This window comes from Stegodyphus dumicola, chromosome 2, assembly GCF_044657685.1.
Source record: "Stegodyphus dumicola isolate Sdum_Otavi_A_Nest chromosome 2, ASM4465768v1".
Taxonomy (NCBI): Eukaryota; Metazoa; Arthropoda; class Arachnida; order Araneae; family Eresidae; genus Stegodyphus; species Stegodyphus dumicola.
In genome coordinates, this window is record NC_140769.1 from 242659049 (window position 1) to 242683140 (window position 24092).

Consider the following 24092-nt stretch of genomic DNA (forward strand, 5'->3'; position numbering starts at 1 on the left):
TTTCAGTGTGATCAGAATTATATTTTTCATACAAATTATTAAAAAGATAGGACAAAGAGTAATTTTTTCCTTGATTTTATTTGTAAAATTTAAAGCTGTAATATCACTTAATAATTTCTCCATTTATTTAGAATTATTTTTTAGAAATATATTTCCTATTTAACTTTTTAGCTAGTGAATTCGTTTCATTCCAATCAAGTTTATCTTAAAAGATTTCTGTAAATTCTTATGATAATTTCTGATGGAAAGAAAAAGCTTTCTGATCATCTTTATTTGGAAATTTGTCCATAAATTCTTCTGACAGTTCTTGATTTTCAGAAATATATTGCCAGTTAACCATATCTTGAAAATTTCCTGTAAATTCTTTTGATGAATTTTGATTTGCGGATATACATTCCCAATCAAGTTTATCTTGAAAATTTTCTATAAAATCTGATGTATAGATGTTTCTTTGCAATCAATCTTAGCTGATGTTTCAGTAAATTCTTCTGATAATTTCTGATAGAAAGAAACATACTTTCAATCAAGCCTGTCTTGAAAATTTTATGATAATATCTGTAATGTATATTTCCAATAAACTTGTTGTTATGTTGCAATTTTTAATAAATTCTGATAATTTCTGATGCTTAGATATTAATTTCCAATTGACCATTTCTTGAAGTATTTCTGTAAATTTTTCTGATAACTTTTTAGTAGAAGTATGTTCTCAATCAAATTCATACAATAACGTAACCATTTATTTAGAATTATTTCTTAGAAATACATTTTCTAATGTAAGCTAAACATTTTTAGAATTTTCTAATGCTTTTGTATGAATTCCATCTTCTGATATAAATCTATTTATCATCTTTCTGAGATAAAACTAATTTATTTACTTCAAATGGATATAAGTCGTGTTTCTTTAATAAGATTCGTGGTTCAACATTGCTAATTTTTATTGAATAAACAGTTTTTATAATCTTTAAAAGTAATTCTATTTTAACTACACATTTCTTAACTCCTTTAGATTCCTTAATTATTTCGTCTATATTACAAATTCAATAAATATTTTACCTTTGTTGTAACTTTCATTTTACCTAATACTCTTTAATTTTTTAGAAACATACTTTAGTTATACTTATTTCTCTTTTCTTTAGGAAAATTGGATGTATCAAAATAATCAATCGTATTTTTCGTATCTTCATAAAAATCACCTATTTTAATATATTGTTATGGATTTTGTATTTAAATAGCTATTTTTAGTAGAACTGTAATTAAATTTCTTTTATTTCCCTGTGCAATGCAGCGTGTGTCGAGTTTTAAGAGAAAGGTACGCAAAAAAAGTAAAAATGCAGAAGCACGCGAATTTGAAATATAGGTATATTGTAATTTATACTTAAATTGAATAAATGCAATTGTGTGTTAGCTGTAACTGTAATTCTACTCTTTTGCTCTTGAAAAACCTTGCGAAAATAGATTACCAGAATGTTCTCATGCACGTTTAAACTGCTTTAAAAAGCCGACGAAAAACATCTTAGTTCAGTTGTTTTAGTGAGCAGTTGTTGTTTAGATAACTTTTGTTTGTTGATTGTAATGAATTCGCGGTGAGACAGATTGGGTTAGCTTTCTCTGCGCTTTGGATTGCGTTCCAATTAACGTTTTAGTAGTTTAAAATATAACTACTGCATTGATATTGTACGAATGTCTTTAAGGAAAAATCGAGCGTTTTCTTATATTTCTTCTGATAGGATAAATTTTGTTAACTTTTTATCGACTTGTGCATTACGAAGCCGTATGCACGGAACACATTTTGGTGTCAGAAGTGGGATTGAATGCCAATCACTATAGCGACGGAAGAACAATTGAGACAGCTCGTCACTGCTTTTGCTGCATTCCAAGCTGGAAGCTGGCCAAACATCATTTAAATAAGACATGAAAGATTCTGTTAAAGCAGAGATGCAAGCAGGCCAAGATTCCACTAAAGAGGAGATGGAAGCTGGTCGAATTTCTGTTAGAAAGCCGGTTCAAGAAAAGATGGAAGCTGTTAAAGATGAAAATGAAAGTAGGCCAAGAGAAATCACATGCATAATAGAAAACAAATGTGAAGCTATGGAAGACAGAATTGAAACGGTTGAAAACAGAGTTGGAGAAATTGAAGAAAGAGTTTCTGCCGTTCAACAACAAATTGATGACAGGGTTTTCTGCAGTTGCCAAAAAAGTTGACACCTTAAAGAAGTGCATAGCGACAGCAAGAAATAGGCAATTAAATTCTAAAGGATTAATATTTCTATCCATACCTACTCACCCATCTCTGAAGCTATCCACATATGATGGGAAGACCTCCTTGCAAGTGCATAAGAAACAATTTTCTATGTAGGCAGATGCGAATGGATTGGATTCCCAAGATAAGGCCTATCATCTCGCCTCTTTTCTGAGAGCAGACGCAGCGGATATTCTTCAAACTCTTCCCGAAAACTGAAGGCTGGATTTCGAAGCTCTGTCCGGCACATTGGAGCTGCGCTTTGGGGTGAAATGTTTGAAAGACTACAGTAGGCTTCAATTAAAATCCCGTTAACAGAAGCCTACCAAAACACTCCACGAGCTCGCCACGGATGTTGAAAGGGTTTCTGACCTCGCCTTTTCGGAGTGCCCGACAGAAGCAAGGGAAATTCTGTCTCTGCTACTTCATCGATGGCATTTGGGATCCTGAAATACAGACAGCTCTGCGAATGGCAAATATCAAAAGCTTAAAAAGCGCTGTAGTGTACGCCATGAAATTTGAGGCAGCCCAGCAAGCTACTCGTAGAGACCGCCACCCAATCAGAACTGCTCTAGTCCAAAAGCCAGAGGATCAAATGTCTGCTCATCTAGATTATTTAACTAGACTACTGAATGCCTTGAGACAGAATGTTGGTGACAAGAAACCGACCATAAAGTGTTGAAAATATGGTACTGAAGGCCACTTACGACTGCATTGCTGAACACCCCAGAGCACACTAAATAAAACATACGATTTGACAATACCAGTCAGTGCCTTGAGACGGAATAGGAGTCAAAAGAAACCAATCCTAAAGTACCGGAGGCCACATAACGAAGGAACTGCAGAACACCCCAGAGGGCGGAAAATAAGAGAAACAATGAACTGCCATGGTACGGAAAGGCAACTGACAAGAAATCAAAGTGCTGGAACTGCGGAGCTGAAGGCCACGTACAAAGGAACTCCAGATCACCCCAGGGATCGGAAAATAAAACCATTTCCCAGCAACAATGCAGGAAACAAATTAATGACCATATCGCGGAGCTGAGTTTGAACGATAGTGAAAAGCCCTGTTTGAAAGCGCTCTATATTTCTGCAGTGAATGGCAACAGTAATGGACTATCCATCAATGGGCATATCCATGAAATTCCTTTAGTATAATCATTGAAGCAGGAGCTAATGTTACCATCATTCGGAAAGATTTAGCTCAACAATTTAAAAATAAACTCATTTGAACGCCATCCTATGTTACCCTCCAGACTGGGTCTGGTGATGAAATCGAGATAGATGGCAACTTAAACGTGAACATCGCATTTGCAAGTGCCGCCTACTATCACACAGAATATGTAGCAGATATTACAGATTCTTGCACACTCGAATTGGACTTATTAAGGAAATGCAATTTTTCCTTGGATGTTAAAAAGAATAGACTGCTTTCAGCACCAGAGGACACAACTATCCATCATCAGAAGGGATCCTCACCTGGAAACGCCTACATCTTGTCTGAAAGACTCTGCTCAGAAAGCTGCCGAAATCGTACTAGGGTCGAAGAGAAACACAAGACTACCGGCTATTCTCCATCCCAGATGCTCTTCGGTCTGACCTTCGTCTGCCTTGTGATCTTTTGATTGGGCGCCCTCCGGATGCGCCTTCATCCCCTGAGGAATATATCCAAGATCTCCAGACACGGTTTGAAGTGCACAGTTTTGCACGAGAGCGAGTTGACTTGGTGATGGAGAAGATGAAGACCCGATACGACCCCAGAGCTACTGGACGTTGATTCAACGAAGGAGACAAGATGTGGTTGTGGAATCCGACTCATCGGAGAGGACTCTGTCCGAAACTACAGTCACCTTGGGATGGTCCGTATGCAGTTCTAAACAAGCTGAACGAAGTCGTGGTTCGGATACGTAAGCCTAAAGTCATCCAACTGTAAGCCTAAAGTTGTTCATTACTGACAGGTTAGCTCCTTACTATGGCCGTAGTACGTAGTGTATATAATTGTATATAGTATAAGACCATAGTCCTTTTTGTTTCTAAATTTGTATTTGATTTGATTTGTAATTAGTATTTGATAGTATTTAGTTTGTTTTAAGTTATTATTGCAATTATTGTTTATGTTGTTTGTTATTGTAATGTAATATTTATTACAACTAAGGCAACTAACAACTTACAACTAAGGTATTGATGTCTCAGCTGTAAGTTTGCCTTCCTGTCCAGAGATTGTTCTGCCTGGGACGTGCAGTCCTTGGGAAGGGGGCAGTGTTACGGACTTTGTATTTAGTTATCTATTTTTAGTAGAATTGTAATTAAAATTGCTTTATTTTCCCGTGTAATGCAGCGCATGACGAGTTTTAAGAGAAAGCTACTCCGAAAAAGTAGAAATACGGGAGCATGCAAATTCGATATATAGGTATCTTGTAATATATTTAAATTGAATAAATGCAATTGTGTGTTAGCCGTAACCGTAATTCTATTCTTTTGCTTTCGAAAAACGTCGAGAATATAGAAATAACCAGGATGTTCTCGTGCACAATTAAAAAGCTTTAAAAACGGGAGAAAAACGTCTCAGTTCAGTAGTTTTCTAAGTTTTAGTGAACAGCTGTTGTTTAGATGACTGTTGTCTGTTAATTGTAGCGAATTTGCGGTGAGATCGGATTAGCTTTCTCTGCGCTTTGAATTGCGTTCTATTTAACGTTTTAGTAGTTTAAAATATAACTCTGCTGCAAGATATTGTGATATTGTACGAATATCTTTGAGGAAAACTCCAGCATTTTTTATATTTCTTGTGATAAGAGTAAATTTTATTAACTTTTTATCGCACTTGTGCATTCATTCTGTTGCGAACCCGTAAGCACGCAGCAATATATAAACCTATCTGTATCCATCTAAAGGTAAGGTCTTTATATTTAGGGTAAGTAAATTTAAAGACTTAGTAAGGTCTTTAGGTTTCATCACATTATAATGAAGATAATGTATCAATATTTTGATAAATTTACACATTCCTACATAAATCGATTTTTAAAATTTTATTTCTGTTTTATTCATATTAACAGCTACTAGATTTTCATTAAATACTGTAGGATATATAATTAATTTTATCATAAAGTTCATAATAATTGTTCTTGTTTAGAACCATCAGGTATTTTCTTTCTTGAAGGTAAAGATAAATATGAACGTGTAATTCTTTTAGATATTCTAAATCAACATCTAGCATATATCTTTTTTCTGGATTTTTATCTATATTTTCTAATATATAAGGAATATCTGTTTCTTCTACCCATTTAAATATACCATAGGGCAAATATTGACTAATAACCCAACCATATAAATTATTAGCGTGTAAATATACTGAATTATAGTTAGATTATTATTATCTTTCATATATTCATTATTTGCTTTTGCATATCTGCTTTAAGATTGTGATACTCCACCCCCTATTCCTTTTTCTAACACTGAAACCATACTGACATTACTTATTTAATTCAAATAAATTCAAACTAATCAAATTTAATTAAATTAATTTCAGTCTTTTTTAACATTGCATCACAAGATAAACCAGGAGCTGTAAAATACCAAGCAGGATCTAATTAACATAATTTTAAACAAACATCTCTTAAAACTTTCAAAAATATATGCTTTAACATATAATTTTGAATATTAGTGTATGATATGACTAAGATGAGAATCAAAGACATGCTAAAAATATTCCAACAGCTAGGCCCTTCTCATGCGTTAGAAATAACATGTAAAGAAATATTCTTCCTGAGAAAAATCATATATTACCACCTTATTTACAGAAAAAGTAAAAGAGCCTTTCTAAGGGACTGGAAATCGGAAAAAAGGCTTCGAAATGTATCAAATATAAAACCGTTTAACGGCTTCTTCCTGAACAAAATGGTATATTACAGCTTATATTTACAAAAAAATTTAAAAAAGGGTCGCAACGGGGCCTTATAATCAAAAGTGTGTGTGGCCGGGGGATCTTGGTATCATAGCAAGATGCATGTTCTTTTCATATATTATCTAAAGCATAAAATATAATAACTTCAAAAAAGTAAATTTTCTGTTTTCACCTGAGTTGCTTCTCCTTGTAACATTATGCTAGTTCAGTTACACGATATAGTTTCATGATATAGTTAGTTTATGCATGCAGTGTTACATGTATGGAATTTTTTGATGAAGTAATAATAATAATGAATTTAAATCAATTTCTAAAGCTTTTTCTACATATTTTACATAAGTACGTTCAACTGGATGGCATCATCAAAGTGTCTAAAAGTAAATTTTTTCCCTAAAATTTTAAATTTCCGCAGAAATATTAGAACTTTTTTACTCCAAACGTAACTGCATTCAAGCAACCATTTCTATACATACACATCAAAAGTATAAAAAATAGATTGAAAAACAAAAATTAACAATTGGCAGCTGCGTGAAAAAAGAATGTCTTTCCCCACGCAGCAGAATGTCAGAATTGTCAGAGGTATAAAATACATACCTCAAAATTCAGGATTTCACTCTAGATTATTTTTAAGCTTCAATTTTGTGTTCTTATCATCCATAAGAGCAAAATTTTCCCGCAGTTTATATTCTTTTATATACTCCCTGAAAAGCTTCAAAGTAACAGAAAATAAATCAAATTTTTCTACTAGGAAATCTTGTAATACAAATAAAAAAAGTAAAAAATGTGTCCTCCTCGTTTCCCATTTTCCTATCAGAATGTAAATTTCAAGCTGATGTGTATTCAAATGAGATAGAAAGGAGATAGTATTTAAATGAATGTTTTGGAGGGTAGAATTAAACTTCTGATCCAGATTATATGATTAACCAAATCAGATCTTTTAAGTTTTAAATAATTATCGATATCAACTTTTTTACAATAATCACGGAGTTGATTTGCGGTTTTTGATTCTAATGAGTTTTCAGAAGAAAACTCTGTAAAAAACATTTAACAATTATGGATATAATTGGCTATTGAATAAGCACAGAGTTCTTTCACTGTCTCCTTTTTATTTCCTTGTACGAAGTAAAAAGGAAGTATTGTAATCGCGAAAAGTTTCAGGCAGCATATATCAACGAAAATATCCATTTTGACGGCTATCGAATGCAATTTAACTATGTTTTTGCGTGATAACTGTACGTAAGGACAGAATAAAAGACTCTTCGTTCCAAAAAAATTATAAAACTGCTTTAAAATGAATTCTGAAGAAAATTTTTCGTGGCGTATGTACGTACGTATCTCGCATAACTCAAAAACGAGTAGCCTTAGAACGTTGAAATTTTGTATATAGAGCTGCTATAACATGTAGATGTGCACCTCGTATTTTGGTTGCAATCGGCCGCACCAAACGTATATAAATATATTTATATATATATCCTATCTGTTACCTGCCTCAGAGATCTCAGTTTCTTTGCTCTTATATGTTTGTAAAATGTACATTTTTTGCTTTAAAAATGATTGAATTATGTTATTTTTATCTTCCGGTTAAGGTTTTTATGCCTTTAGTAAATCTGTATGGAATATTTTTAGAATTATCAACAATTTTAAAGTTGTTTAAGTGCCGCTAAGTCTTTTTTTTTTTTTTTTTTTTGGATGGTGGCTATTGATTGTTTACATTTGAAACAGCAGACTAGTGGATTTGTTGCCAATCTAGAGAAACTTAGCTTCGCAACAACAAAGATAACGCCTTTATTTATTTTTGCCAATTAAATCATGCTTAATCCTTTCTGGAATTTTTTCGAGGAAATAAGTGTTTAAGATTTTACTTCGTAATTTTTAATATAGATATTTTAAGTTTTTATGTACTTTTGCCTTCTCGCGAAGTGAGAACTGAATTAATTGAATGAGAAATACTCAATCGTCTGTGAAAAACTGTTTCTTTTTTTTCCCTTTTTTTTTTTTTGCTTAATTTCTTTTATACATCGTTCTAGCTTTATTATAGTAACATGTGGCAACGATTAGATAATTCTATTCTTTAAATGATATAAATTTTGTGCATTATGAGTTATAATATGAACGAAATATAATACTGTTAAAGTGAATCTAGCGCCAGAGTGTCGCTATGGTAAACAAATACTAGAGTGAATTTTAAAGAATGCATTTATTCTATTGTGGTTTATGCGCTGTCGGCGAAGTAGATTTAATTCAATCCAATAAGTTTAAATGAAATGCAAGAAAAAATGCGTATAATTTAATATTCCGTACAAGGGAGTCGTGGTGTACACATCAGATTTTTTAACTTCAGAGTGAGGTAGATCTTGGTTTTAATTCATTACCGAAGAAAATAAATAAATAAAATTTAATTTAAAATTAGAAATATTTATTACGCATTTAGTTTTTAATTTTAATTGAAAGCCTAGATATATTTTCTCATCCTTAACTTTTTTTTTTATAAATAATAACATTTAATGGGAAGAAAAAAAAAAGGAATAAAATATAATAAAAATATTTAGAAAAAAATTAACAAAATTAAGATGGCTAGATAAAGTGCTATAATTAGAAAAATGAAAAGTAGGGAAAAGCAAAACAATATCAGAAAAATAAAAATCGATGCGAAACTAAGAGGCAGTTTAATAAAACAACAATAACTAAGTAAAATTATACTGTAAAAAAGAAAGTTAAAATATAAGAATATAAATAATAGTAATAATAAAATAAGTAATAACAATCATAATAAAGATAGGTAATAGTAATAATAAAAATAAAATGCAAGAAGACGAATAACAATAATGAGCAAATAAAAGTACAATATGAAAATAAATAAAATTAATTAATTCTATGTTCGACTTTTGTTAATATCTCATTGTATATAAGAATGTCCTGGTTTCTTTTAAAATAAATGAGGCATTGGAATTCATAGCTGATGCATATTTTGCTGTAGTAGTTTTAATGGCTTTATAATATTTTAAAATTGTTTAAATGAATTTTAATTCGTATGCGAAAAAATTCCAGCAGTCGTTTTATTAGAGTTGAGAAGCTGGAATACCTTCTATTGTATATTCAAACGATAAAAAGATAGGCATAGTTATCAAGAGGAAAACATTCAGATCTCACTATAATAAAACCTCACATTTCTTTCGAATAGGAATATCGTGAATCGAACCGACTTTCTTTTGCTTTCAGATGGATTTACAAAGAGTGTCAATTGAATATATATTTCTAATATTTGTTTTCAAAGCAACAACGTTTCCTAGTTTCCTTCTCTAGAAAATTTAGCATTTTAGATTACTAGTAATTAGTTGAAAGAAATCGATACGCATCTCTCTTATATTAGGAGGTATTTCTATAATAGCACTTCCATGCGCTAGAATTAAATATCTCGGTGGTTTTCTGAGGAGTATTAATTTATCAATATATCTTCTAGTGCATTTTTAATTTGATTTTCAAGAATGCAAAGGGTTTCATTCTCACGTATGAATTTAGATTATTTCCGTTGATAGGTAGGAAAATTGTAGTTATATTTATTCTTTACCATTTTTTTTTTTTTTTTTTCCAGGTTTGTGATTTTAGATATTTTTGCGTATGAACGCAGCATTCATTTTAAGAAATTCACATAAATAATGCAAATAATACAAATCTGAGCAAAATAAATTAAAATTAATTAGAACTTTAATTACATTTTTCTTTTATTTTCTGGATCACCGTTGCCATCTTATTTAAATACGCATGTATGCATGCATGCCGTGGGGGAAAAACTATATCATTAAAGTTAAAAAATGTTTTCTCTCTACTTCCAGTATGCCTTTGTGGTGTAACGGTACCACGTTCGGCGCGTATTCAAGTGGTTCAGGCGGGGGGCATTGCATATTTTTCATGTCTCCTTCAAATTAAACTAAAGACTGAACAGGGGCGACCGAACTAAAAGGTAATGGATGATGATTCTACACCACCAAGATTTGACGACTGGATTCTCTAATCTCCTGTCGCCTTTTAAAAGGGGGAGTATATAAGGTATTTTCTCTCTCTTCTGCATGTCTTTATGGTGAAATGGTAACACACTCGTCGCGTATGCGAGAGGTCGAGGCCCGAGTCCCAGCGAAGGCATTGCTCATTTTTCGAGCCTCCTGCTTCAAAATAACCTAATTTCTCTACAAAGTAACTATATCAGATTTAGATTTTATATTATGGATAAGTACTGGTATAAATTCAAATTAATGGATGAATGTTCAGAGAATGTTTTCTGATTTATCTAAAATAAAAGAAAATGTAAAATTGTGTATGAAAGATATGTTGAGAGGTGTAATAAGCATCAGAAGGCCAAAAATTCCTTTTCTGTTGAAACTATCTATACATAGTTTCCCAATTTCCCGTACCTGAATGAAAAGCTAGATGATGAGGCATATATCCTCTTTATGTGTTATGTCATAAATGAATAATCATTTCCAATATATACTCTTCTCACTGTGACAGTTTTTAGTTCTGCCGTTTTCTTAACAATTAAAGTTCATCTTGCGGAAGTGACACTTAATTTTTACCCATTACGACAGCCGGAAGAAAGGTGACACTTCCTGCGTCTTATTTCGAGCCGGATCTTCTTTCATTGGAAATGCCATAGAATCTGCGAATTTTATCTTTTCTTGCATTGAAGTTTTCCACTGATTATATTCTAAGTTCCAGACTGCCAAATGCCGCAAAATGAAACATTATCACTTTCTGAATGTGTTATGCTTTGTTTTAAGTTTTGTTTCCGAATCGGCCCTGGAAGAAGGTATGTATTTTGAAAATTACATGATGTACACAAATTGAAAGATATTTCTAAGAAATTTTGCCCTAAGTTCTTATTACCTAAATATTTTCCCCCATTTATTTGATGCAAACCAGAATGTTTATAGAGGCTTTCTAATTTTATTTTGTAATATAATTTTGACAATTCACCACTTCAAAAGTTACTTCAGCATTTTAATAATCGCTGTCTCAATGAATGTTTCTTATTTGTGTTAATTCTTATATGTATTAATTCTTATATCTGTTACTTCTTATTTGTGTTAATTCTTATTATTTGTGTTTTTAATTTTCTTTTTTATGTCAATCCAGTTATGATTTCCATATGTGGCTTATAGTGATATGCGAGAGTAAACAATCTGCCGTAATGTTTTTCCAGCATAATGTAAAAGAAAACTATATAAAAACTGATTACGGCATTAATTATTTTGTAGTTCCCATTAATCGGTTAGAAGTGCAAGATATGCGTGCAAGATTTTTATTCTAATACTCAATGTTAATTGGTTTGTCATTTAAAGGAGGAAATGGCAAATGTTTTATTTAAATGCATTTAATGTTTCACCATCTGTGCACATGGTTTTCTATCAGCAACATTTATAATTTAGAAACGTAAAACTTCTTAAGAGTTATAACATATGTTGAGTAGCCAAGCCCCTTAGCCAATTACATTAGTAGCGCAATATGGCTTTTTAATAATTTTAGAAAGCCATTTGAGGACTATGTCAGATATGCCTCTGGCGTGGCATGAAGTAACTCTTTGACTTGCCTGATATGAAGCGTTTATTTATTTTGCATAAAAGTTATGGGCTGTAAGCTTTCATATGTCTCTACGAGGGATATTCAAGTATCAATAGGATTTTTCATGCTCCGTTCTTGTAAAGAGTTCATAAAGTTTGGTATTCTTAAGAAGCATATACTAGCGACTTTAAAAAAGACTACAGAAGAATATCTTCAAGTCTTACAAAAACAAAAGTCAGAAGAAGGGCGTATAAGACCCTTTTATTTGAATACAAAGAAGTAACAATAACCCAATTTGGGTTTACACAGGTCAACACTTCTGGCTTAACTTGAATACGTAATGTCGAAAAAAAAAAAAAAAAAAAGAAAAAGAAAAAAAAAAAATAAAAAAAAAATAAAATAAAATAAAATAAAATAAAATAAAAAAATAAATAAATAAATAAATAAAAAATCTGAAATGTTTCAGATTTTAAATTACGTCCAAAGGGGCGTTTTTTAACATTTTGTGTGTTACCTTTCTTTATTAAATATCACGTTCCTCGCACTTAAACCATAAGATCCAGTGCAACAGCAATATCGCAAATTAGTTTTAAAACGAGCATATCTTTAGAATTTCCGATACAGAGACTCACGCGCTGGAGATAAAAATGTTTTTTTCTGCACAACGTTGCCATTGCTCGCTTTGAAATCCTTGAGTTTGTTAATCAAAAATTCGTCAAAGTTTTAAAAAATAGGAAATCGATCATAAAACAAATTTCAAATTTCAAATTTGGTCTTCCACATGCTCATATTCGTTGGAGGATTACGTTATTCAAAATTCGATGACTCTATGTACCGTAGTTTTATCACAATACGAGAAATATACATAAATTTATGCAGATTTTTCATTATTTAATTTCTTCAAATATAATGCAGGACTCTAACATTTTGTGGCAACAGTTTGAAAAGTGAACCGACATTTATGAGTCCGACGCAAAATGCCAAAACGAAACTAATAGTCCTTCGGGATTCAAATCCCTTTGGACTAATAAAATAAAATAAATAAAAATCAAATATAGTTAGATTAGTGTTATCTAGTTAAAATTTCACGTGTATATAGAGCAGCTGTTCCTTTAATACTCAGTGTAATTCCGACCACAACGAGGGGGACGCATTTACGCCGACCTTCTATTCTTTTTTGAAAAGTTCAGGTGTGTACTTTTGCGCTGTGGCCAACGACAACATATCAATCCATCATACTCTCTCAGCGAAAGTATGGACCTTATAGCTATGAGTGAAAGCGCTAGATGTCATCAAATTTAGGGTTAGGGCGTGAAAGTCGAAGTCGCCGTTTTTAGTTGTATTTTATGTTGTTGTTACTAATCCCCTTGGAGCAGGAAAGCATACACCAAGTCCAAGAGACCTTGCCGCACAAGTAAATTGCTGACATCATCCTGCTGACTGCCTAAGCAGAAATAACCGTGAATAATATTATGTTTCAAATGTTTAGAACTTAAAGCAGATAACCAGAATATCGCTTAGTGCCTGCAGTTATCAAACTGTAAAAATTGTTATTAATATGCAATATTCAACCTTGTTACTTTGGAGTCTTCCCCGCCGTGATGGTATATAATTTCGTTTGGTTCATGTCCGTGGTCGGAAGTCATCATAGCGGTGCACTCACTCACTCACCCACTTTGCACACACCTTTTGATACTCCAAGTCTTTCATTCTATTCTATGTGGCATTATGGCCACAGTCAAGTTGTGCGGCAACCTTACGGATTGCAAGACTGCGCCTGTCGTTGACAAGAGCCTTGAACACCAGACAAATGACAGTAAGACCTCGCTCAGTTCTGTTTCCGAATTTTGATGGAAAGAACCCGGGGAGTATGGGTCCGAGGTCTTCCCATGCCTCTTCTCCTGCCACCAACCACTCGAGAGGACTTTCGGCCATATATTTAGAGCGTCCCATGCCGCAAAGACACTATACATTTAAAAACATCCATGCCTTCTCCTACGGGATTCGAACCCTGGCCTTTCAGTACTACAGTAAGCTCCCCTAACCACTATACCGTCTGGACGGCATAATTATTTATATTCCTGAATGAACTGATAATGTTTAGATTTATTATTTTGCTTTTATCCTTGACGCTGTGACACGCTTAAAACATTTTCACCTTTACGCTACAATGTAAAAATTTATATGCTTATGATAGGGTAAAACATCTGAATGGATTTCAAATAGAATTTCAGGTAGAATTCTACTTACTCGTACTATATTTACTGACAAAAAAATGTCACCCGATTTCCAGCTATGAGTTACTGAAGACATCAGAAAGTAAATTTCAAGAACGTATTGAAATTATTATCTTACTGAATGACGACTTTTCACTTGGATATGGTGGTTTTTGAAAAATTCGAACAAGTTTGGTGCTACTTCGTGTTGTGCTTTTAGTAGAGGTTTATAGTGCGCAGATGCGTTACGACTTGGTATCACAGATCTGCAGTGTAACTCTGATTTAAGAGAATTGAGTCATGACGAAATCTGTGAATTTTACAGTATTCTTAATTAGGAAAGACTCGACAAACCTGTTAGGTATTTTGCTTGAAAAATGTTGGTTGCATTTTTGAATGGCCTTGTACATGCGCAAAAAGTTGTAGATAAAAAGTATAAAGTTTTATATAAAGTCTTAATAAAATTCAACAAAGATGCTTGATTTATTTACGGTGAAGCATCACCGTTTTGAGAATCTTCTCTACAAAATAAGCATATGAAATTATATATATATATCAAGGCGAAAGATATAAAAAACATCATTCATCTTATTAACTTGTTTTTGATTGTTTAAAAATTTCTGTATTTTTTTATTACACTTCAGTTTCTAATAATCTGAGAATGCTATTTTATTCATACTCAGGCGAATGTTTTAATCCCTGTGTGGTTCATTGGTCAAAATGCTTGCATTTTATGCTTCAAATTTACTGGTCTTAGAGGTTATCTCATGAAATATAAAATAGATTTTGCATTTGAGGAAAGGATAAAAAATAAACAAGTTCGTATTGTTGATGAAGACAACATAACTTAAAGGAGAGTGTTCCGCCAGTTGAAAGACTTTTTTTCTTCTTCTTTTAACATGTTAATGAAGAAAGAGTTCTCTGATATAAACTCCCTTCTTACTGAAAGTTTGGGGTTACTGATGGCTGCAGTTAAATGTTAATAAGAAAATATTTATCTTCGTTTGACTTAAATGTAGATTAAAGAATATTAGTCTACATTTAATGCCGATAAAATAATAAGAGATTCAAGTAGATAAGCATTTTTACTTCCTTGTACGAAGTAAAAAGGAAGTATTGTAATCGCGAAAAGCTTCAGGCAGCATATTTCAACGAAAATATCCACTTTGACCGCTTTCGAATGCAATTTAACGATGTTTTTGCGTGATATCTGTACGTAGGGACAGAATAAAAGACTCTTTTCCTCCAAAAAAATTAAAAAACTGCTTTAAAATGAATTCTATAGAGAATTTTTCGTGGCGTCTGTACGAACGTATGTACGTACGTACGTATCTCGCATAACTCAAAAACGAGTAGCCTCAGAACGTTGAAATTTTCTATATAGGACTACTATAACATGTAGATGTGCACCTCGTATTTTGGTTTCAATCGGCCGCGCCAAACGTATATAAATATATTTATAAATATATCCACTCTGTTACCCGGCTCAGTGATCTCAGTTTCTTTACTCTTATATGTTTGTAAATTGTACATTTTTTGCTTTAAAAATGATTGAATTATGTTGTTTTTATCTTCCGGTTAAAGTTTTTATGCCTTTCGTAATTCTGGAAGCAATATTTGTACAATTATCAACAATTTAAAAGCTGTTTAAGTGCGGTTAAGTTTTAAATAACATGGCGGACATATTTGTTTACATTTGAAACAGCAGAATTGTAGATTTGTTGCCAATCTAGAGAGACAAAGCTTCGCAACACAAAAATAACGCCTTCATTTATTATTGCGAATTAAATCATGCTTAATCCTTTCTGGAATTTTTTCAAGGAAATAAGTATTTAAGATTTACTTCGTAATTTTTAATACAGATATTTTGAGTTTTTATGTATTTTTGCATTGTCGTGAAGTGAGAACTGAATTAATTGAATGAGAAGTACTCAATAGTCTGTGAAAAATGTTTCTTTTTTGTTTTGTTCGCTTAATTTCTTTTATACATCGTTCTAGCTTTATTATAGTATTTGAACAGAACATGTGGCAACGATTAGATAATTCTTTAAATGATATAAATTTTGTGCATTCTGAGTTATAATATGAACGAAATATAATACTGTTAAGTAAACCTAGCGCCAGAGTGTCGCTATGGTAAACAAAGTAAATTTTAAAGAATGCATTTATTCTATTGTGGTTTATGCGCTGTCGGCGAAGTAGGTTTAATTCAATCTAATAAGTTAAATGAAATGCAAGAAAAAATGCGTATAATTTAATATTCCGTACTAGGAAGTCATGTGGTTTACACATCAGATTTTTTTATTTATAATTATTTTTAATACTGAACGTTAATAGATAAACAAATGAATTAATCACATACTTCGATGTAATCGCATGCTTTTTCGTAACATCTGCATGCACGTAAAGGAAGAAGTTTTTGAATTTCTGTAAAGAAAAAAAAATAATGAAGCATAGGATGTTGACGACAAAGTTTTCTTGTTAGAAATTATTTTAACATTCCAAGTCAGTGGTTTTCAAGTAAGGAGAAATTTCATAGTTTCAAGGGGGGGGGGAATATGGTAGGCCTTTTATTTATCTGTTAGGTATTTAATTTTAGTTTATGAACATTAAAAAGCTACTTTTAGCTTTGGTGTTTACCAAGAATTTCTACATCTTTTGTTGTTTAATTTGTAAAATATGTTAGAAAATAATTTAAATCTAAATAAGTGTGTATATATGTATGCATTTTTCGAGTTTTAGAAAAGAGGGAAATGATCTTCTTGCAATGATGAAATGTGTGCATAAGGCAAAGAAAAGGTGACATGCACTGTTCTAAATCAATTAACATTACAAAACAGTGCAATTTCACAATTTTAGACGATTTAGATTCCATTTAGATTTAATGCAAACTACTATGAATGAGCATCTTAGATAGGTAGTAGTAGCGCTCCTGGCTACTGTGTCGTTGTACTTGTTCCGAATTCCGGAGAAGGGATTACAACTACTGCAAGTGTCTGTGTGGTATGGGGATATGCAAAATCCTGTAGAGACAAATGCGTTTCTTGAGGGCCGATGAAAGGAAGAATAGGGTGGCAGACCGCCGGATCTATCCTCTGCATCAAAACTGGGAAGGAATTCTCCTGTCAAATCTGTCATCCTTGTTCAACGCTCTTGGCGATCAGATGGCTAAATGACCGAAGGTATTATCCCTTTCCGACGACTGTATCAAGTTTCAAGCATTCCGCCATTTTAAACAACAGCAGAAGCAGCAATCTGAACGATTCTGAACTGTTTAAATTCATGGGAATTATGTATTTCTATTCATTTAATCTAAAATCTTGTATTTGGGACTAAATTAAATAAATACACAGTAATCAATATTACTATTTATTAACATTATTCATATATATATAATTTATTTATTTAAATGCACAAAAGTCTTTGGAAACTTGTCGTTAAATAATAAAATAATAAAAAATGGACAATGCCGTTCAAGAAATCATGTAAGGTTATTTCGTTCAGGTTATTTCCAGCTGCAAAAAATTTAAATGGAAACAATTGAAGCATGAGCTTTGCGCAAAATGATGAATTATAATTAATATTATTTTAAAATGTGACTAAATATAAGATAAACTGATACCAGATTTTTTAAAGCATTTTTCTCGCCAACATTTTGTGGATGCCTCACGCTAAATTTGTGAAGTCTCTGGAAATCGATAGACAAAGAGTTTGAAGCTTTTGAAGGTCACAAATCCTTGTAATATGATTAAATGATTATAATGATAATAATATGATTTTAATGATTTTCTGTCTATTTCATATGAAAGATGATTATTTGACAAATAAAATGCTTTTGTGTTTTCTGTCAAAAATATCTGACCTTATCTTTTGTTTCTCTTACATCTAGAAATTGTTGATATTATTAATGGCAAGAATGAAGTTATCATCTATGAAGAGCGGGATCCTAATACCAGAAGCCTGAAGCAGTATTTGGTAGAAAACGAAATGATTTCAGATTGTGGAAAGGAGTGTAGAGACCCTTTGAACATTGTAAAGAGGACGAGCAAAGCATTGATGGCTAAAGGCCAGGACCCATATCCTCTTAAGGCCTTTGAATTTGCAATGCCATTGAATCCTGAGAGCAGAATACACAAAATTAGTGTTAAACTGGACAATGGATTTCTCTTTGGGATGTCAGATTTCCGACCAATCGGCGATTCCACTTCGTCTCAAGATCTTTGGTTCGAATGGAACCATTTAAGAGGAACTTTCAGAATTAGCATCGATAATGAAGGTTTTCGCGAAAGCGGGGAAGCGGATGTAAGGGTGGAACCTTTACTTATGCACGTTAAATTTCAGCCACATGACACTAAATTACCAAATATCGAAATGACAAAAGTAGGAGATGTCAAGATTAAAGTGCATGGTTTAGACGCAATTGATTCAGATTCTGTGCAAGATATACAGACTAGCATTGGATCGATAGTGAGGCGGATCGTGGACTATGATGTAAGAAACATTTTGCAAAGTCAGGTGAAACATACATTACAAAAAACTTCTACCTCAAAAATCATTTCATCTAGACTTTATGAAAATACTAGGTATTGAAAAACAGAATCATCTATCTGCAATAAGGGGATATTTCAACGTCATAATTTATGGGAAAAATTTTAGAGCAAATCAGATATCTTGACATTTGTGCCAATCAGATGTTTCATAGAACCGAGAATGTAAACAATCTAATAGATTGGAAAAAAAAAAAAAAAAAAAAAAAAAAAAACTTTTTTTTCTCAAATCGTCTATTAATTTGTCGTAATCTCTGTTATTAAGAGCATTAACTAAGAGCGTAAACATGGCTTTTTTCTGATTTCTGCGCTGAAAATTGATAATGAAAGACATAAAGCAGGTTTTAAGAGTTAGAAATAAATAAATAAAATAAAAGTTTATCTGGAAAATTAGCTACTGTAATTGTAAGAATAAAGAGCAAAAACGTTGTTTTACGCATTTATGTAGATAAAGTGTTGCCATTTGATAGATTTTTGTACGCTATCAATAAATGTCGCCAGTTCAATTATAAAGGTAGATAGGCATTTCGCCGGGTTTTCTATTCTGTTTTCTTGGAACCTTAGTACCTTTCTCATTAAATAATTATCGTTTGCAAAAAATTAAAATAGCAGTTAATTCAATTTATAATTCAGTTTTTCTGAAAGTTAACTCAACTCAACGGAGCTTTCTTAGGAGTATTAGAGTCGTGTTTAGAGCTTGGTTGTTTTTTTAACATGTTTGATATTGTTTCTTTAATTATTGAAAGATTTATGTAGTCTTTATTAAAATTGTTGATTAGTATGTTAGATAGCTATTTTCATGGATTTTTCAGTGATAAATGAAAGCTAATTTGAATTATCACATCTTAAAAAAAGGGTTTGAGAATGATGATAAAAAAGCTGTGATTTCTAATTTGTTAGCGTGTATAAGTTCGTGTTATGTTCGAATTGCATCAAGTTGATTCAAAAGAGATAACGATTCCAACTTTCATACAAGCAAATTAAAGAAATGACGTCTCCATGACGTCTCGCAACCAGCTAACATCATGACACAGTGGTAGTTCCCTTCGAACTCGGTTATTGGTAGTTGAACTTACTGGTTTAAGAGATGTTCGAAAGTTTCCCTTAAGGAAAATAGGACAGAACCATCTCTGAAAGATAATCTTTTTTAAAATCTTATAGTAGTACAATGATAATTTCAGTACTTAGTGTTTACTTAGTGTTGTAATTAAAACTATCCTGTTTTTGATTTGATGCAACCGTTATAGTGCCTAATACTCATTCTTTTCATAACAACGCTTAAATTAATGTTAATATTTAATTATGTAAAAATTCTGAATAATTTACGGTGTTGTCTCAAAGCTGAGGTATTGTAAATTATGTTGGTAATTAAAGTTATTTTTTACAATAAAATTGGATGCTCAGTTTGCATGTTTGTCATTAATATTTAATGAACTGAGTAGGAATTAAATTTAGATTTTATGTTTTTACCTAGGCCGTTTCGATAAACTTAAAATATTCTTTGTATTTAATGAAAAAGTAAAATTTTAAGCTTCAGAAAATAAAAGATCGATAGCTGAGTTGCGTAATTAGGTTTTTAGTAATAAAAGATAATAACTTATATATTGCTGTTAATTTAGAAGTCTTATAATAAACAAATCATCTGTTATCATCTTTTTGATGCTTCGCAGAGAGGTAACATCAAAATAGAAAATATATAAAATATGTTAATTGTATTTGAGTGATGAATAAGTAGCACATAAATATATAATTTATGTGAGATTTATAGCTTTATTTTTCAAACCTACAAATTTCATCATTTTATGAAATTTTATTGAAAAATTAAGCAGAATAACAGAGAAAAAGAAAAACAAGAAAGCATTTTTCATATTTTAAAACCATCTAGTGTTCAACATATTTCTACTCTAAACAATACAAATACGGATGGAATCGAATATTCAAAACTGATAACGATTTAATCAAATTATTTCAACACAACACTCGAAATCGACTCCAGTTCTGCCAAGACGTGTCTTTCAGTCTAAAATATTGGTATTTCTGTCACAAAATTTTAATTATTTTCACAACAGTAACATTTGACACTGCATTTGTAAGTAAAGTTTCGAAATAAAGTCCACATTTATCTTCTTAAATTTAGGCCCGTACATTTCTTTCGTCTTTAGTTTTCTTCATCAATACATTTTTCAAGTAGGTATTTTGTGAAATCATAATCACACTCTTATCCTAAGAGGAGCTTTCACTTTCATATTTTAATTATGTAGACTTGGTTTGTCCTTGCAAAGTGATGTTTCCTTCTGTTTATTTGTCACATCTTCTTTGGAACGTCAGACTGTATTCTTTAAATGGACGGTAGGTGTTTTCCTGAGAACACAGCTGAAAAAGAAATTTAATGAGTAACATACGAGTATTTTAGCATATTTTCAGAATTGATTAGTATTTTATAAAGATTGTGTAAATAACGTGAATCAACTCTAGGCGATTAACTGTATAAGATGACGGCTTCTGAAAACGATCAGCATTTCTAAAAATATAAGTAAACATCGCTATTGAATATCACCATTTTCAGAAACCACCTTTCCAGAAGGGCAAAATTATCTGGAATCCTGAGGCGTAGAGAGGTTTAATCCTGATTTTAGAGAGGATTCAATGTATTTCTAGAATATTTAGCATAAACATGCGGTGAATAAAGTAAATTAATTACATAAATTCGATTTTCAGACTATTACAATTTTGGCTACACAGTGCGAAATCTAAATATTTATTCGGTTTTCATAAAAACAAAAAATGTCCAAAAAGTGCTTTCCGTAATCGAAGTAGCTAAAAAATACATTCTCATACTTTTGAAACTTAGAATTATTATTGATTAAAATTTTAGGAAATAGTGTACAATTATTTCTAAACACTTCGTAAATTAAATTTCCGAATGCAAATATACTCGTTACAAAAATAAAATTAGAAGGTGTACGATAAAAATTAACCGGGACATTTAATTTAAAAATTTGCAATGAACTGTCAGAGAATTATTTAGTTGCACAGTCTTTTTGAAACATTCTCTAAAAAAATTTATACCTCTAATAATACAATATCTTAGTACTAACAGATGAACTAACAGCTACAAAAGATAGAAGCACACTAAAATATTAGAACGATAACACTCAATGATAAACAAGATGTAAGAAAATGTTCTTTAAGAGAAGAACTTATCGTACATTTCGCTTAAACTCGAGTGAATCACTTTAGCATTTCCGGTTAAAGTTGTTCTGTCACCAAAAATCGAGAGATGGGATGTGTGATTATTTTTACATGTATTAAAAGCGGGTTCAGCTTCACAGTATTTTGCCATATAAATAAATAGTAAGCTTGCTTTTTTGTAGATTTAGGAGTACACACTACCTAATTGTAATCAACAGTGAGAAAGGATAAAGAATGCATTATTATTAATTTTGAATTTTTTTCTCAAGTAGAAATGTAATTTTTACTTCCTTGTACGAAGTAAAAAGGAAGTATTGTAATCGCGAAAAGCTTCAGGCAGCATATTTCAACGAAAATATCCAATTTGACCGCTATCGAATGCAATTTAACGATGTTTTTGCGTGATATCTGTACGTAAGGACAGAATAAAAGACTATTTTCCTCGGAAAAAATTATAAAACTGCTTTAAAATGAATTCTGAAGAGAATTTTTCGTGGCGTCTGTACGAACGTACGTACGTATCTCGCATAAATGAAAAACGAGTAGCCTCAGAACGTTGAAATTTTGCGTATAGGACTGCTATAACATGTAGATGTGCACCTCGTATTTTGGTTGCAATCGGCAGCACCAAACGTATATAAATATATTTATATATATATCCACTCTGGTACCCGGCTTAGTGATCTCGGTTTCTTTACTCTTATATGTTGGTAAATTGTACATATTTTGCTTTAAAAATAATTGAATTATGTTCTTCGTATCTCCCGGTTAAGGTTTTTATGCCTTTAGTAAATCTGTATGCAATATTTTTAGAATTATCAACAATTTTAAAGTTGTTTAAGTTTAGGTAAGCCTAATAATGTTTTTGATGGCGGCCATTGCTTGTTTACATTTGAAACAGCAGAATAATGGATTTGTTTCCAATCTAGAGAAACCTAGCTTCGCAACGACAAAGATAACGCCTTCATTTATTATTGCGAATTAAATCATGCTTAATCCTTTCTAGAATTTTTTCGAGGAAATAAGTGTTTAAGATTTACTTCTTAATTTTTAATACAAATATTTTGAGTTTTTATGTATTTTTGCCTTGTCGTGAAGTGAGAACTGAATTAATTGAATGAGAAGTACTCAATAGTCTGTGAAAACTGTTTCTTTTTTGTTTTGTTCACTTAATTTCTTTTATACATCGTTCTAGCTTTGTTATAGTATTTGAACAGAACATGTGGCAACGATTAGATAATTCTTTAAATGATATAAATTTTGTGAATTCTGAGTTATAATATGAACGAAATATAATACTGTTAAGTGAACTTAGCGCCAGAGTGTCGCTATGGTAAACAAATAGAGTGAATTTTAAAGAATGCATTTATTTTATTGTGGTTTATGCGCTGTCGGCAAAGTAGATTTAATTCAATCCAATAAGTTTAAATGAAATGGAAGAAAAAATGCGTATAATTTAATATTCCGTACTAGGAAGTCATGTGGTGTACACATCAGATTTTTTTATTTTATTTTTTCGAAATTGGTGTTCTTTTGGAAAATTGATTTATCAGAAACTGCTAATGGTATCTGATATGTGTTTTAATACTTTTCTATAACAAATAAGAAAAAGTAGCTACAATGAAATCTACGCAGTTCCTTGAAAATATCCTCAATTTGTGTTTCCATAGCATTCAAACGAAAGAATGAAAATCTCCTTGTGAAAGCTGTTCTTTACCTCATTGTACGCATTTAACTGTTGATGAAAAATGTTTCGTTCAAAAACGTTTGGCCTTTTTAATTACGATTCTTCCAATGCTTTCTTTTATTTTTTAAATTTTAAATAAAAAGAATTACTTCAAAAAATATAAGGTGCTATAAAAAACTGCAGATGCTCATTCCATTTTACGAAATATCGCCTTACAAATTGCAAAAGCATTTGCGAAAGGATAATGTTCCTATCTAATCACCCGATTTCCAGCTATGAGTTACTGAAGACATCAGAAAGTAAATTTCAAGAACGTATTGAAATTATTATCTTACTGAATGACGACTTTTCACTTGGATATGGTGGTTTTTGAAAAATTCGAACAAGTTTGGTGCTACTTCGTGTTGTGCTTTTAGTAGAGGTTTATAGTGCGCAGATGCGTTACGACTTGGTATCACAGATCTGCAGTGTAACTCTGATTTAAGAGAATTGAGTCATGACGAAATCTGTGAATTTTACAGTATTCTTAATTAGGAAAGACTCGACAAACCTGTTAGGTATTTTGCTTGAAAAATGTTGGTTGCATTTTTGAATGGCCTTGTACATGCGCAAAAAGTTGTAGATAAAAAGTATAAAGTTTTATATAAAGTCTTAATAAAATTCAACAAAGATGCTTGATTTATTTACGGTGAAGCATCACCGTTTTGAGAATCTTCTCTACAAAATAAGCATATGAAATTATATATATATATCA

At 31.7% G+C, this 24092-nt stretch overlaps 1 protein-coding gene across 1 annotated transcript; it reads left to right on the forward strand.

Annotated features, from left to right (window-relative positions):
- Positions 1-10785: 10785 nt before the first annotated feature.
- On the forward strand, positions 10786-20473 carry LOC146998910 (uncharacterized). The gene is made up of 2 exons (XM_085811952.1): positions 10786-10944; positions 17802-20473. The coding sequence occupies exons 1-2, from the start codon at positions 10872-10874 to the stop codon at positions 18500-18502; spliced, it is 774 nt and encodes a 257-aa protein (XP_085668078.1). The 5' UTR covers positions 10786-10871; the 3' UTR covers positions 18503-20473.
- The last annotated feature ends 3619 nt before the right edge of the window (positions 20474-24092 follow it).